This window comes from Acinonyx jubatus, chromosome D3 (genome assembly GCF_027475565.1).
Source record: "Acinonyx jubatus isolate Ajub_Pintada_27869175 chromosome D3, VMU_Ajub_asm_v1.0, whole genome shotgun sequence".
NCBI lineage: Eukaryota > Metazoa > Chordata > Mammalia > Carnivora > Felidae > Acinonyx > Acinonyx jubatus.
In genome coordinates this window covers 19,307,983-19,324,241 of record NC_069392.1, presented here as the reverse complement: position 1 = coordinate 19,324,241, position 16,259 = coordinate 19,307,983, and the positions used below count along the sequence as shown (strand labels likewise).

General features: G+C 54.3%; 1 protein-coding gene across 4 annotated transcripts in view; it reads left to right on the top strand.

The window, feature by feature from the left end:
• The window catches only part of BCR (BCR activator of RhoGEF and GTPase), a 127,567-nt gene that overhangs the window by 84,371 nt on the left and 26,937 nt on the right, over positions 1 to 16,259 (top strand). For all 4 annotated transcript variants that reach the window (XM_027044118.2, XM_053206387.1, XM_027044119.2 and 1 more), the window contains exons 8-12: positions 1,139 to 1,279; positions 12,650 to 12,771; positions 13,985 to 14,153; positions 14,713 to 14,832; positions 15,712 to 15,787. In XM_027044118.2, coding sequence (XP_026899919.1) covers positions 1,139 to 1,279; positions 12,650 to 12,771; positions 13,985 to 14,153; positions 14,713 to 14,832; positions 15,712 to 15,787 — 628 coding nt within the window. The remainder of the gene's footprint in view (positions 1 to 1,138; positions 1,280 to 12,649; positions 12,772 to 13,984; positions 14,154 to 14,712; positions 14,833 to 15,711; positions 15,788 to 16,259) is intronic.

The window sequence follows — 16,259 nt, the reverse complement described above, 5'->3', positions numbered from 1 at the left end:
CTCCAGTTAAGAGGGAGATGAAAGGTGTGGTTTGGGAGGCTCTGGCCGGTGACCCAATGGAGTGTCGGAGGCCTTTATTCTGTCCCCTTGCTGAGCTGAGCGTCCTGATAGGGAGAAGACAGAGCCACCCTGGGGGGTGGTGTGGGGGTTCTGGGACCACTGACACCAGAACCTTCCTCCAGACTTGTTTCACCTCTGCAGGGGGGTTCTCACCAAGGGGGATTTGAGAGCTAAGTTCTCTCCAGGGCGGAGTTTGTTTCTCTGAACCAGGGTGCTGTTGACCTTGAGCACAAATTATACACGTTCCTGGTGAAGGAGTCAACATTTCCCTCTCGATTCTTTTTTTTTTTTTTTTTAATTTTATTTAAATCCAAGTTAGTTAACATATAGTGTAATAATGGTTTCAGGAGTAGAATTCAGTGACTCATCACTTACATATAACACCCACTGCTCATCCCAACAAGTGCCCTCCTTAGTGCCCATCACCCATTTAGACCATGCTCCCACCCAACTCCCCTCCAGCAACCCTTATAGTTTGTTCTCTATATTTAAGAGTCTCTTATGGTTTGCCTGCCTCTCTGTTTTTATCTTATTTGAGAGGTTCAGTCTCTAAAGGGGGAGGAGCCAGGAAGGCCAGGTGCTTTTCTCCTGAGCTTTTACACAGACAAGTGGTCCTAGAGGAGACTGATTCTGCCCCCTAGGGGCATGTCGGAGACATTGTCGCTTGTCACAGCTGCAAAGGAAGAGGAGTGCTAGCTAGCATCTAGTGGGTAGAGGCCAGGGATGGGGAGCTGACATCCTACAGTGCACAGGACAGCCCCCACCAGAAGGAATGATCCAACCCAGAGTGTTAGGGCCGAAGATGGAGAATCCTGCCCTAGCTCCTGAGAGTGGAAACGCTTGTTGGCAGCGTGCACACAGCATGGGCTTATGGGAGCACCGTCTAGGTTTAGGACCTGCTTGTGGGGTGATACTCGTGCAAGCACTACCCGCATAGCCCTAGCCTGTCTAGAGGTGGTGGTGATGCTTGGCAAGCTGGTGGCCCTGGGTCTGCCCAGTGTGTGTCTACAGTTTGCACACAGTGGTGGGGCCTGGGCTGTGCTGTCTCTGATTTGAGTCCTCTCTTCGCCCGACACAGGACTTGCTGAAGCACACGCCCTCCAGCCACCCAGACCACCCTCTGCTGCAGGATGCCCTACGTATCTCACAGAACTTCTTGTCCAGCATCAACGAGGAGATCACGCCCCGCCGCCAGTCCATGACTGTGAAGAAGGGAGAGGTAAGCGGGACTGGAGATGGTCTGGGTTTGCTAGCCTGCCCCACCAGGCAGGGGGAATTCAGGGCACCTTTCTCGTCTTTGGCAGACTGTGCCTGCCATTCAGCCTAACACAGAAAATGTGTTACCTTTGAGGGTCTTTGACACTGGCAGGGTAAAAATCCCATGTGTGGGGAGTCAGGGTGGAGTTACAGGGCTGCACGCCTCACTTGGCTACCTCTTCTTCCATCGTGGCAGGTTGTATCCACAGCACCCCTTCTTTTCCTCACACCCTTGTCAGCTTATGGTCTGACTGGTGAGAAGGAGGATGTCATTTTGTCTGCCTGGAACTACATGGTTCCTTCTCAGTGTTCTTTCATTAAAAAACAGTCCCAGGTTTTCCCTGCTATCCAAAGGTAGAGTGTTCCTGTGAAATCTTTTGTAAACTGGAGCGCTTGGGTGGCTCAGTCGGTTGAGCATCCAACTCTTGATTTCAGCTCAGGTCATGATCTCACAGTTATGGGTTCAAGCCCTGCATTGGGCTCTGTGCTGACAGGATTTTCTCTCTCTCTCTCTCTCTCTCTCCCTCTCCCTCTCCCTCTCCCTCTCCCTCCTCCCTCCTCCCTCCTCCCTCTCTCCCTCTCCCTCTCCCTCTCCTCCTCCCTCCTCCCTCCCCTCCTCCCTCCTCCCTCCTCCCTCCTCCCTCTCCCTCTCCCTCTCCCTCTCCCTCTCTCTCTCCCTCTCCCTCTCTCCCTCTCCCTCTCCCTCTCCCTCTCCCTCTCTCTCTCTCTGACCCTCCCCTGCTCACGTTCTCTCTCTACCTCAAAATAAATAAGTAAACTTAACAAAAAATCGTTTGTAAACTGAAATGGTGTAAAATGAAGAAGCCATTACCATTTGTAAAAGTGAAAATCTTCGGATTTATTTTTGTTACTGAAAACAGATACTAACATAGGTCTTTGGTAAAAGTAAAATGGTATAACACAGACTTGGTAGCTAGCACAGGAAATCCGTATGATCAGATTTAAGGAATTAAAAGGAAAAAAGAAAGGGAGGTACATGCAGTTTGTAGGCCTGACTTGTCTTCAGCTAAGAGGATTCTCCTTCATCCTCCTCCTCCCTCCTTGCCTAACAGAGACCCCTGGTCTTTATCTCCCTGCACATCATTGATAAGAGGATATAGAACAGAGGGGCTAAGAATGCATGGACCCAGCCTGCCCCAGTGGCCTCTGACCTTTCTGGGAGGGGCCCAGTGAGATGCTAGGCAGGTGCCATCCTGGGCGGGCAGCACTTAGTGAGAGAGCAGAGTTGTATAAATCTGGAGGCCGGTGCCCCACACAAGCATGAGCATCTATTATCAGAAGTAGCACCATGGCAAGGGAAGCTGACCTGCCTCTGGGGTCTTATGCAGGGACAGGAGCCATACAGCCCAGGCAGGACATGGCTGGCAGTGAACCTGACTGTAGTTGCCACTGAAAGCCACTTCTTCCTTCCAGTTCATGTGCTAGGTGCTCGGCACTGAGGCCTGACCCTCCCATCTCAGGGTTTCTTCTCCTCCTGCCTGGGCTGATGGGCAGGCCACTCTCAGATCTGTCTTCCCCACTCCTCTTTGGGAAGTGGTACCTAAGTGCTGAGCAGAAAGCTCCCATGTGCCCAGAGTCTCATCAGGCTTGACCATGAGTGACAGGCTTGGTGGGATTTCTCCTGGTGGACCTGGGCCAGGAAGGACCAAGGAGGAGAGAGGTATCCCCTCCAGTCCACCCTCTGTGCTTGACCAGAGCCTGGAGCCAGGCCGACATAGAGATCCAATGCCAGCATCGCCGTGAACTCACTACCATGCAGCCTGGACGATGCTTGCTCCTCCTCTCTGGGCCTGTCCCTCCTTTTTACAGCAGGATGGGAATGCGGGCCCACCTTGCCTGGGCACCCAAAGGGGCACAGTTTATGGAAAGAGCCCTGCCAGCCAACATACAGAAGCAGTCTCTGAGCTCATAGAAGGCAGAAGTGGGTCCCCAGCACCTCCTAAGACCTCCACACCCAGCTGTCCAATGGCCAGAACCTGGGGGTTCAGATCTCATTTCCTGAAGCAACAACGGGGCCCTGCCCCTGGTTCACTCCTGCCCCAAGTTTAGGGACCCCGAAGGAGTGCCAAGCTCTGGCCTCCCTAACTGGATGTGGGATTTGCTTCTGCCCAGTCCACTTATACTGAGTGCGTTTGTGCCCAGCTCCTAGGACACCTGCGCTGTCTCTTTTGCCGACTGTTCTTTTATGAGAGCACTGTCCTCCTGGGAAGCAAACGTGTGAGTCCTTTTTCCTCTCAGCTTTTCTTATGATGCTGAGTCTGACCTCAGCCCCCCTATCCTGCTGTTCAGGATCCCTGGAGAGAAATCCCTTCTTGCTCTTCGGATCTGTGGAGGCAGCTGCCCTAGGGAATTGAGGAAAATTGGAAGTTGGCAGCCCTGCCCTTGTTCCCACATCTGTTATCACAGGCTTCCTTCGTGCGGACCCACGGTCAGGGTCTCAGGACCACCAGACAGGAAATATGTAGGGGCTGGGCACTTCATGAGGACAAGGGCTCTTATCTGTACCCACCCTCTCCCCCATCAGCATCTGGCCCTGTTGGCTTTGATGATACTTGCTCAGTGGGAGGGATCACCTGGGTACCTCAGCTGCGAGAGAGGAGAGAAGCAAATGCTCTCTGAAACGCCGTGAGTCTGACTCACACATACCTCCTCTCCCTCCCACGCATGGTAAGGGTGGTGGTGGCCAGCCCAGTATGACAGCAGGTGCCCACACTCATGCTCCCCACCCCCACCGTTCCAGGAGCAGACATCACTATTCAGTCGGGCACTTACACTCTGAGCTGACTGCAGCCTGAGTGTCCTCCTCAGTGTATCCTCTCAGGCTGCCCAACCCAGCTTACAGTCCCCAGTGTGGTAGAAAGGATGCTACTTGGATAAGCATCAGACATGAAGAGGAGAGAAGGATGAGGATGGCAGTAGTGTGTGGTAAGTCCTAATTTTTCATCTCAAGGAATCAGTGTGCAAATCGACAAATTGAATAAATCAAGTCAGTGAATCAAGGATCAGAGGTATGAGCATACCTTCCAAAATTATAAAATCGCCAGAATTAAATAGGGAAAGAGAGTAACTGGGAAGTATAATTGGGAGTAAGAAATAAATGGAGGAAACTTGCTATTCTTAAAATACTGTTATTTGATTTATTCTCATTTGGTTATAGTTCTTTAATAAAAACATATTTTAAAGCTTAAAAAAAAAGGGATGTTATAAGGGTAGTCTCCCAACCTGGGTTTAGTCCTGCCCACTACTTACCAGTGGTATTGATTTGGGAAGTCCCTATTTCTTTGCTGAGTGTCTGTATTCTCTGAGGACAGTGACTCAGGGCCTGTGGCCCCTCCCTAGGGTTGTTGTGAGGCCGAAAGGATCTCATGACCTCTGAGGGACTGTCTAAAAGCAGGGGGTGATGATTTCCCCACATGGACACTGTCCATATTGTAGATGTGGGGAGAGCACCCTCTACATCACCAGTCAGGAGGGAATCTGCAGGTCCCAGGAGGGGTGGGAGCTGCGGGCTACTTCCTCTTAGAACTTGCAGCTGGGGAGTACCTGAGATTTGGAAATACCTGTTGTTTTTTTTTCCTGCGTTCCTGTCTCTAAATTTGGTATATGACATTGAATATCAAGTTTCCAAAAGAAGAGAGGAAGTGGGCTTCTGAGTTCTCTTCATGACTCTGTGAAGTCAGGAGGTATTTTCCAGGTGAGGACACTGCAGCTCAGAAAGGTTGAAGAAATTGGCCACAGTCACACAGCCACTAAGTAGCTAACCCAGGATGTGAGGCCAAATGTGCCCTGGCACCTGTGTTCATCACAGGTGTGTTATGATTTATCGTCACCTCCCACTCTCCCCTGACACTCCTTTGAACCAATGTCCACCCCTCCTCTGGTCCATGTATGAAGAGCTACCTGGGCATAGGTGGTCACAAGGAGGAGAATGTGCCCCTTTGGTTCAGCATGCTACTAGAGTCTTAAGCACTGAGTGAAGCCCCTTCCCCTGCTTCTCCTGCTGGGAACATGTCGGTGAATAGGGGTGGGGGGGGGGGGTGTCTCTGTTTCTAGCTCTCTCAGCAGTTTCTAGGGAGAGGAGAGGTACCTCCATTGGCTTGGGTGTTTGGAGGTATTCCCACAGTCACTGCTGGTCCCCTGGGAAGTGGCCTGTCTCCATCTGCTCAACCTGAGTAAGTCAGGGCATTGTGGAGATGCCCCAGTGTGAGCCCTGAGCAGAGCCAACAGCCCCAGGCCCTGCTATGGCTTCTATGATCTCATCATCCTTTTCAGCCAGTCCCCACAGCTCCAGGGCTGTGTTCTTTGAGGAAGAGTGACTTTGGGCAGCATTACAGGTGTCTCCTTGACACTAAACTGTGGCTGGAACATGCTGTCACCAGCCTGCATGCTCTCACCCCTGGCACCCCAGGGGCTGTGAGTAGCAAGCATATCCCAGGAGGATACCCTTCTCAGGCTCCCAGGAACCAGTCAGGACCAAGGGATCCTGCTGGCACTTTTCTTCCCAGGCCTGGGTCCTGTGGGCTAGCAGGTGGGTGCTCATTTATTTAGCTGAATTAACTTTACACTGCCAAGTGATTTCCTCCATGTGGCTGCCTGCCTGTTCTTAGCGCTGCACCCTGTGCTGCCCGGCATCCCCAACTCAGGCTGGGACACAAATGGGATGATTCCGTGTGGGTGTTTTGTTTCCCAACAGCCAGCCACTTCTTGGAACCATTCTCTACCCAGATTCCCAAATGCCCCTCATGGAAGAAGGCAGGTGGGCAGGCCGAATAGGAGCCGCTGAGGAAATGTCACTGGTGCAGGCTGAGGACGAGAGGTGGTGAGGCTCAGGCAGAGGAGAAGAGAGGGCTCTTGCTTGAGGATTAGAGAATTGGAGACTGCAGACCCTGTTGGCAGAGTTTGCAAGAGATGCTGTGGGAAGGGGGTGGGGGTGAAGACAGCATAGGGATTGGGGTTCCAGTGCCATCAGACATGGCATGTGACCTCAGCAATACCACTCACCTCTGAGCAACAGCTTGCTCAGCTGTGGGATTGGGGTGAGCCTAGACCATGTGCTGTCCACAGTTTCAAAGGATGTCCACAACATAGGAGCCCCATAAGGGCAAAGCCAGTGCTCCATGTCTGGGTCTTTTCTCAACCCTTCATAAATATTTGTAAATGGAGCTTGGATTGTCAACCTGTCCAGGCCCAGGTTTGGATTCTTCTAGGAACTTGGGCATGTTACTTACCTCTCTGAGCCTTTCCTTCCCCAACAAGTGGTGGAGCTGGAACCTGCTGCCTGGGACAGTCCTGCCAAATGAAAGGAGATGTTTTATGAAGCACTGTCTGCACAGGTCCCAGCACCCAACAAGTGCTCAGTGAACATTACTGCTGTGAATCAGCAGTGTGCTTCCCAGGCTCACCCCGCTCTCCACCCAGCAGGTTCCTGTCCTTTCCGGGCTGTGTCATGCTCTGATTTCGTCCTCCCCGATCAGTTGTCTTATGAGGTGTCTCTCCAGGGCATGGGAAACAAGAGGCTTTCTCAGGGACCAGGGAGTGGAGGCGTGTTCTGCAGGGAGGTACTGAGAGCCCTCGAACAGGTGTGAGGGCAGGAGGGTCAGGCAGGACCCTCAGCACACACTCAGCTGCCGGGTATGTTGTTTTGGGGACACTTTTTCTTCCATCTTCTGAACCTCCACACCCCACTGAGTTACCCCACAGCCAGGGCTGCTCTGAGGGGCAATGTCAGCTGGGTCGCTGGCATGCAGCCAGCTATCCCCAGGTTCAGGTCTTGCTCTGGGGGCATGGGAATGGAGGTTCGGGCCCCTGGCCTCCTCCAGGGCCAAACATGCTAAATCCGGCCCTGCTTGGAGCCAAGCCAGGCATCCTCAGCCAGCAACTGATGCCTCATTGGTCCTTGCCTTGACCATCTTCCTTCTTCTCTCTGCCCCCACCTGTGCCCTCCTTGGCAACCCTTCTTGGTCTCACCTGGCAAGGCCCTACAGGTTTATCACTAAACTCCAGTTCCTGTACCTGAGGAAACTTCCCAGTACCCCCTCCATGGAACCTTGGGCTCTAGCTTCTTCATGTGTCTGAGTCTGCTCAGCTGCTATGACAAAATACCATCAACTAGGGGCTTAAACAACAGATGTTCATTTCTTACAGTTCTAGAGGCTGGGAGTCCCAAGGTCAAGGTGTGTGCTCAGGATCTGGTAAGAGCCTATTTCCCGGCCTGGAGATGGCTCCCTTCTCACCGTGTACCAATATGGCTTTTCTTCACAGCATGCACATGGAGAGATCTCTGTCTTCTTTTTCGTATAAGGACACCAGTCTCATCACAGGCTCCCACTTTCACGGGCTCACCTAAACCTAATCACCCCAAAGGCCCTGCCTCTGGATACTGTCACATTAAGGGTTAGGGCATCAACATATGAATTTTGGAGTAGACACAAACATCAGTCCATAACAATGCACTTCCCCCAGATGGGTCTTCCCTGAATGGGCTCTGTCTAGGGGTGAGGGCCAATGTTGCCCAGATGACAGCTGGAGGAGGCCGGCCAGCCTAGGGGAAGACCCCTGGGGAAGGAGGGGCCTGTCCTCAGAAGACTGCAGACACAGGATGTACCTCACTATCCTCAGTTTCCTTGTCTGTAGAAATGGGGGTGGTGGTACCTTCCCCACTCAGAGTCATCATCAACTGTGGGAGGCCCAACGACGATAGGGCATCTCTCAACACAAGGCCTGTACCTACAGAGGACTTGGCTTGTAGTACCAATAGCCCCCTGTGGGGCCCATTTAATCCTCTAAAAAATGCCACCAGGCAGGTATTTGCATCCCTTCTTATGTTTAAGGAAACTGAGGCTCAGAAAACTGAAGTGGCTGAGCCAGCATTATCCCTGCAGAGAGAAGAGGATGGGCCACAGGCAGTGAAGGTGCACAGCAGCGGCTCCAGACACCTCACTCCCTGGCAGGGTGATGTTAGTTTTTCAAGGAGGCAATGCTGTCCCTTCGAGCAGGTGTTCCCCACCTGGGTGTTCCCCACTCCCAAGGGGAGTGCCTTCCCTCCTGCCACCACTACGGTGCCCCAGAGTGCACACAAAGACATGCACATGAGGGGACACACATTGTGATATCCACAGGAACACAAACACACACACAGACATATATGGGGGACACATACACATGGACACATAGGTTGGGACACACAGGGGCATGGAAACATACAGAAGGACATACAGAAACACAGGAACATGACCCACACATGTGGTCACAGACACAGGGATACAGGGGACACACAAAGAGATTAGTTGGACACACACCAACAGGGACGCACGCACACACACACACACATACACACACACACAAACATGCCTGCCTACTTGGGGATGCACACAAAGAGACACAGAGACACATGGATTCTCTTTCACACACATTCCTATGGGCCCAGCAAGCTGGCTCTTCTGAGTCACTGTCCCTCAGACCTCAAGAAGCATCATGCTACCCTGTCCTGGGGTCCAGCGGGTTCTAGCTCTCTCCCTACAGCTCTACCCAGGCGTGTTTGCTCTGCATGAGATGCTGAGTCAAAGGGACAGTCCTTACCAGCCACTTGACGTCATACCATCTTTAGACCACAGCCCACAGTGCTATGGAACTGTGACCCAGGTGCAGCCCTGCCTGTGGCCCCTGGAGGACCTGACAGGTGGGCCAGACTGGAAGTCGTACTGGTTCTGAGGGCCTGGGGTTAGGGCTCATGATCATTTTTGAGAGGGCTGTCTCCTGGGCAGGCACAGGTCTCCCGGCTCTACACTGGTCCCATGTGGGCTGTCAGGGTGTCCCTGCAGAAGCCAGGGTTCTGAGAAGAGACCCAAGTGATGGCCATAGGGTCCAGCAGCCTCTCAGATGCCTCGATCAAAGGGCCGAGCATCCCCTCACAAGCTCTCTGTTGGACCTGCAGCTTGTCCATCCCTCCTTGCATTTCTGTCCTCCTCCACGATCATCTACCCTTGGCCTCTCTCTTTCCTGAAATTGGGTGGGTGCAGATGGGGATTTGTTGCTGTTTCTTCATGGGCCTGTTTCAGCAGCAGGATCCTTCCTCAGCGTATGGCTTGGATCTGGGCTCTGAGCAGGGCTGATCCCAGGCCCAGGCTGGCTGACCTCCATAGTCAAGATGTGGCATCTACCCAGGGGTCAGGGCCCTAGACTGTGCATCAGGATGGGACCACCAGCCTTAAGAGTCTGTGCCTCAGGTCCACCCCTGGGCCTGGGGAAATATGGATAGAGACAGAGTGATGTCCAGCCCCCATCTCCCTCACACTCCATCAGTCTGCTGCCCTCCTGTTCCCTTGGCTCTGGTCTCTGTGCCAGGGTCCAGACTCCCTTTGTGGATCTGCCAGCATGGTAATTGGGGGCCTGTTTTCTTGGGGCTGGGAACCCCCTCCTGCCCATTGGCTGGGTATTTTCTGTTTGGGCATGCTGCAAGACCCAGGGTGGACTGGGGTTCAGAAGCAAGGCCCTGTGCCTCCTCGGGAGGGAGGCCAACTGTGACATGACAGGGAAAACTCACAGTGAATGAGCCTTACTCTGAAGAGCCGCTGCTGTTCACCACCCACGCTGCCAGGGTCTGGCAGGTGACACGCATGATTCACCTGCTCTGCATGGCCCTTGGAGACAGAGTGTGGCCCAGAGCAGGGTTTGGACTGGGATGCTTCGGGGGAAGTGTCAGGGTGCCCTCAGCTTTGGGATTTCTCATAGAAAGATGAGGGTTTGCACAGGCAAGCGTTCATGGGAAGGGGCCTGGCGACTGTCACAGTATCAGAACAGGGTCAGCCCATCAGAGCATCCCAGGGCTGCAGTCTGAGCCCTCGGGGCACCTGTGTGCTCCCCACAGTCAGCCAGCCATATGTCCTCTCAACACAGCAAGGCAGGTGTGTGGGCTGCCACAAGCACCAGGGTGACACTCAATGATCCTGTGGAGGATGAATGTGACACTTCAGCTGAATGTGTGAGCAACAGGACCTCGCAGGGAGCAAAGGTGGGCCAGCTGGTGTGTGGAGGGTGGTCACTGCCTGGATTCTGGGCATTTCTGACCTGTTGGCAGAGGGGAGGAGTCTACTTCTGAGCTGGACATAGGGGGCCCTCTGCTGGTGGTGGCCAGAAGCTCAGCCCCTTTGTATGGAGAAAGGATCCATGTTTCATCACAGAAGTTCCCTTGGTCCCTGCCCCCTGGGCTGGAAGACCCTCTGTCCTGTCCCTGCTGAGGGGGCATGTGTCCACTCATTCCTCTGGGACTTCAGGGTCCCAGGACCTGTCTCAGACCTGCTCCCCAGTGAGGACCCAGCAGTCAGGTTTACCCCAGTGTCTCCAGCTCTGTGTGGACATTTCTCCAGGTGCACACTTTTTTGCTTCCTGTGGGTGTCAATGCCAGGTGGGCTGTCTGCCCATGGCAGGCAGGCACAGGGTGAGTGACAATGAGTCATGGCCTTGGCACACAGGCAGCCTTCCAGCCCTTCCACTCATGCTCTCCCATTTAAATCATTTGCTCTCTGTAGCCAGGACCCAGCTGGCCATTGTGAGCCAAGCTGAATGCGACAATGACGTGTGGCCTTTGCACCTGGGAGTGTTGGGGCCCAGCCCAAGCTATACTTGCTTCTGGGCAGCCCTGCGGGCTCCAGCTCTCGCAGAGAGTATGGAAAAGTTCAGGGAGGCAGATACTCCCCGAGACAACTCTGAGGCTGCAGGTCGCAGCGGAGCCAGGTGTGTGGGCCTGCCGAGTTCACGGGGCGTTGGGAGATGCCTCTTGCTGGGGCGATGCTATGGGTCTTTGCCCACTCTTAATATGTACCTGATCCTCCAGACCCTTCCCTGGCCATCACAGTGAGAAGTGGAGAGTCACCCTCTCTGGGGGGCCTTCCCTGGAGCCAGGCTGGCTGGGTTGCCTCTAAGCACCTGGTCTCTCTCCCCTGGGCTTGTGAGTTCCCAAGGACAGAGACTGCTCAGCGTTGCTGCTTGCTCGCTCACTGTGCTGCCTGGGACAGGTGGTAAACCTGTCTGAGGCTCCCATTTCTCACCTGTGAAATGGGCCTAAGGACCTGCCCACAGGGTGTTCTGGGGATCCCATCCAATGATCAGGCCATGTACTTGCTTGCACAGCATACTTGGAATGTGCTCGGGGAAAGGAAAGGCTCACCACATCAGCCTCTCGTCCTGTCTTTGTGTCCTTGGCATGGCACAGCATTGACCCACATGAGGTTCTGGGCACTGTTTTTCAGATGAATTACTGACTTACCTTGGTGTGCCATTCACGGCATTCAGCCACCCCTGGAGCTGTGTGACCCAGTGGGAATGTTCTGGTCTTTCAGATGAAGTACCCGGGTGCAGAGGCGTGTAGCTTGCTGGTGGGCTGGTGCCTCGCATCCCCCTTCTAGGTCTAGGTCCAGTGGACCCTGGGAAGGTCACCTCAGACTCAGGCTGTCGGAATCCAGGCATCCTATGTGGGCTTCTGCCTGTCAGTGGGCACTGACCTTAGAAAGATTAGAGCATGGAGTCCCAGCTGTGGGCACACTACTCAGCTTCCTATTGCCCTCGAATTAAGTCCAGGGGCACCTGGGTGGCTCCGTTGGTTAAGCGTCTGACTTCAGCTCAGGTCATGATCTCATAGTTTGTGGGTTCGAGCCCTGCATCGGGCTCCACACTGGTAGCACTGAACCTCCTTGAGATTCTCACTCTCTCCTCTCTGCTCCTCCCCCACTCACACCTTCTCTCTCTCTCAAAATAAATAAATAAACTTTAAAAAACAAAAACGGAAAACTAAGTCCAGCCTCTACCATGATTGTCGGGGCTGCCCCCTTAAAGTGTTCTGGGCCCACCTCCTCTCCACTCACCAGGCTGCCCCACTCATGCCTGGAGCACCAAGCTCTTCTAGCCACAGGCCTGGGCTATAATGGTCCCTCTACAAGAATGTCCTTCACATGGCTGGCCTATTGCCCATTCTGGGTCTCCAGTTGCTGTCTCGGAGAGGCGTGGACCGCCCTGCCCACAGGGGTTTTTCCTGCCATCATTTTCTCTGCAGGCCATCAACGTAGCTATAGTGTTCCCCCTCCCCAGCCTCCAAGCCAATGGCTGGTACTCTATCCACTCACCCTCCTCAACAGGCCAAGCACTCAAGAAACTTTACTGAACAAAGAGGAAAGTGTAGTGTAGTGTAGTGTTCGCTGAGACAGAGGGAGCACTGGAGAGTGGGCCTGAAGGTAGGAGGCTGAGGGTGTGAGGGCCTGCCCCCTGCTGGCCCACTGCCCTAACTCGAGCCCGCACCATCCCCCTGTCCCCCCTATAGCACCGGCAGCTGCTGAAGGACAGCTTCATGGTGGAGCTGGTGGAGGGGGCCCGCAAGCTGCGCCACGTCTTCCTGTTCACCGACCTGCTCCTCTGCACCAAGCTGAAGAAGCAGAGTGGAGGGTGAGTGACTACATGGCGCCCATCCTGCTGGGTGGGAAGGGTCTTGGGGTCAGGAGGACAGGGTGGGTTTCACAGATGGACGAAACCTGGCTTTTGTTTTTCTCTTGTGACATGAGCCTAAAGAGCTCTGTAACTATGTGGTCAGGATATACTCTTTAAGTTACATTGTTTCCAACTGGCCATGATGCCAGGCTCAGGGTTAAAGATCATCATTAACAACCTGGAGACAGTCTAGTTCAGGATCAGTGACCAGCCTATTGCCTCCTATAGATAAAAGGGGGATCGGGGTGCCTGGGTGGCTCAGTTGGTTAAGCGTCCAACTTTGGCTCAGGTCATGATCTCAAGGTTTGTGAGTTCCAGCACCACGTCAGGCTCTGTGCTGACAGCTCAGAGCCTAGAGCCTGCTTCAGATTCTATGTCTCCGTCTCTGCCTCTCCCCCACTTGTGCTCTATCTCTAGCTCTCTCTCAAAAATAAGTAAACATTAAAAGAAAAAAAGGGGGACCTACCTGACAAGGTACTGTTGGGCAACTGTCATGTCATGACCCAGGAAGAGTAAGTGGCAGGACAGGGAGCTGCAGGGTCTAGTACAGGCTGGCAGAGTGGGGCCGGTATCACTAGACCATCACTGTATTTTGTCTCCCCATACCTGTGAGAGCTTCTAAATTGTTCTCAGCCTAGGCTGCAGGTGCTCCCCCACCACACACACACACCTCTTCCTGGGACTCAGATCACCCAGGTTGCACCAGCTGGAATGGAGGAAAGAAGGTTATGTTGGGAAAGACCAGAGCTAGTCTCTTTCCCCCGTTCTGAGCAGATTTAAATCAGTCACCTCAGAAGAGAGCCTCAGTTTCCCCTTCTGTCAAGGCAGAGGATTACCCCTGGTAGATCTGTAGCCCCTCAAACTCTACAGCTCTGTGGGTGTCTGCAGTCCTGTCCTGCCAGTGGATTCCCCGATATGCTCCCACGTCAGGGAGCCAGGGAGCTGCCACCATCAGCTTCCTGGACCTGGCCTAAGTCACATGTGCAGAGTGCCCATTCCCAGGGTCACCAGTGTCTGCCGATGGCCTTATGCCAGCCTGCTACATGGACCACAAGCTAGGTTTCAAGTTCAGGTAAACTGCACAAGCCCCAAACTTGGGGTTTCCCGGCTCTTGAAAACAATGACGTTAGCGAAGGAAAGCAGAGTGTTAACGTGTGGTTTCCTCACTCAGCAAAACCCAGCAGTATGACTGCAAATGGTACATCCCGCTCACGGATCTCAGCTTCCAGACAGTGGATGAGTCGGAGGCGGCTCCCAACATCCCCCTGGTGCTGGACGAGGAGTTGGATGCCATGAAGATCAAGATATCCCAGATCAAGAATGATATCCAGAGAGAGAAGGTGAGACCAGCTGGAAAGGAGCAAGGCTGGGCTCTGCAGCTTGAGTGGCAGCAGCCCCTTGCACACAAGTATCTGACCCACACCTGGAGCCTGGGGCCTGCTGGGACCCCTGTGAGCCCGCTGTCAAGCTTGGAGCCATCCTGCATGGGGGGTAGGAGGGGTGTTCAGCTGCCCTAATGGGACAGCATTCCAGGTCGGGGAACAGCCCCTCCAGTCCACCCTAGACCATCCCCCAATTGTTTCTGGAGAGGTTTACAAGACTTGAGGAGCAGTGAAGATGGGGCATTCAAGTGTAGGATTAGGCCCGGCCAGAGCAGGTACTATGTGGTGGCCACAGACAAAGTGGGTCCCCAGAAGGTTGGGCTTCAGCTCGGGGATGCCTGGCTGAGATGGGCTCAGCAGGACAGGGGTCTCCTCAACCCTCACCCACCTGCTGGCCTACTACACCACAAACCGAGCAGGTTGAGGGAGGCACCGGGGGCAGTGGGACTGGGCCAGGCAGGAACGGGTAACAAGGGGCCCCCAGAATGGAAATGTGATCATGTGGCTCTCCCCACAGAGAGCAAACAAGGGCAGCAAGGCCATCGAGAGGCTGAAGAAGAAGCTTTCAGAGCAAGAGTCACTGCTCCTGCTTATGTCCCCCAGCATGGCCTTCAGGGTGCACAACCGCAATGGCAAGGTGAGTGTCCCTGGCTCCCGTCTATCTAGAATCTCACTGTGCTGTGGCCGAGACTCACCACCCAGCTGTGTGGCAGCTGTGGTCTCTGGCTCCTGTGTGGCCTCTACAACAGCAGCCCTCTTCTTCTGGAGAATGTTCCCATGCTAAGAGACACTTGTTCAGTATAGCACACCCAGGCCCATGTGTCCCTCTGACTAGTGCTTTAGGCCGGAGCCCCCCAGATTGACTGACAGCTGGCTCAACCCCCACAGCTGGGAGGTAACAGCGTCTCCAAGAAGTTCAAATAGGGCAGGGAGTTCACAGATCTGTGCAGACCGGGCTCTTCGTACAGGGATTCTGTCCAGGGACCTTGTGAACCTGAGAGGTACCTTCTCTCCTGAGTCTGGCTCCTGGTGCCATCTGGAACCCAGGCCTCTCCCTCTGGGGCTGTGGGCATCACGCATAGCTGTCAGCGTGCAGCTAGCAGAGGCAGCTGGTGGGCTCTGCAGGAGCCTTGTCTCTGGGTCGCAGCTCAGGGCTTGTGTGTTAGACACAGGTGGTCAGTCAAAGTGGCATCGGCCTCTGCAGATCCCACCTGCTAACCTTCTCTGTGGCCCCTAAGCTACAACATGTCATGCCCTGGCCCAGGCAGTCCAGGCAGGGGGGCTGGTGCCAGAGGCAGAGCTGCCCAGGGCACAGGAGCTATGGCCTGAAGCCCAGCTGGCAGGAAGGGTGGAGAGTGCCAGAAGCATGAGCCAAGCCGTGAGCACACTCAGCCACCAGGCTCCAGCCAGTCTCTGGCCCCAAGGTGTGCCTTGGAGGGGTGCGCTGCAGGACTCTATGTGGGTGCCTGAGCTGCAGTGGAGGTAACCGGGGTGTATTCTCCTTCTCACCCCCTAGAGTTACACATTCCTCATCTCATCTGACTATGAGCGTGCTGAGTGGAGAGAGAACATCCGGGAGCAACAGAAGAAGTGTAAGTGGCATCCGCGTGTAGAGGCTTAGAACCTCAGGCCTGGATGCTCATCTCCTCCTGTGGTTTCCAGCCTTTTCTTTCTTCCTAAGGAGCTGGGCAGTGGCACTCTTATCCAAGTGAGAAGCTACAGGGAGCTCTGATTCAGAAAATAAATTGGTCAGGAGCTCCTGCCAGGGCCCTACCCCCTGTACCCCCTTTCCAGGGCCTCCCCCACATCCCCTGTGCATCACCCCCTCCCACTTTCTGACCTCCCCTATGAACCCTTCTTTCCCACCACCCCCCCACCCATGCCTTCCCCCAATGCCCTGCCTGCCTCCTGAACCTGCCTGCTCCCTGTGGCTCTCCCTGCACTCTTGCCTGTCCCCTCAGCAGGTGCTATTGCCAAAGGAGCTCTTGGCTGGACCAGCCTGAACAGCCACACTGTGCTGGCCCCTCTCCGCTATCTGAGGGGCCAGCACTTGACCACTCTTAG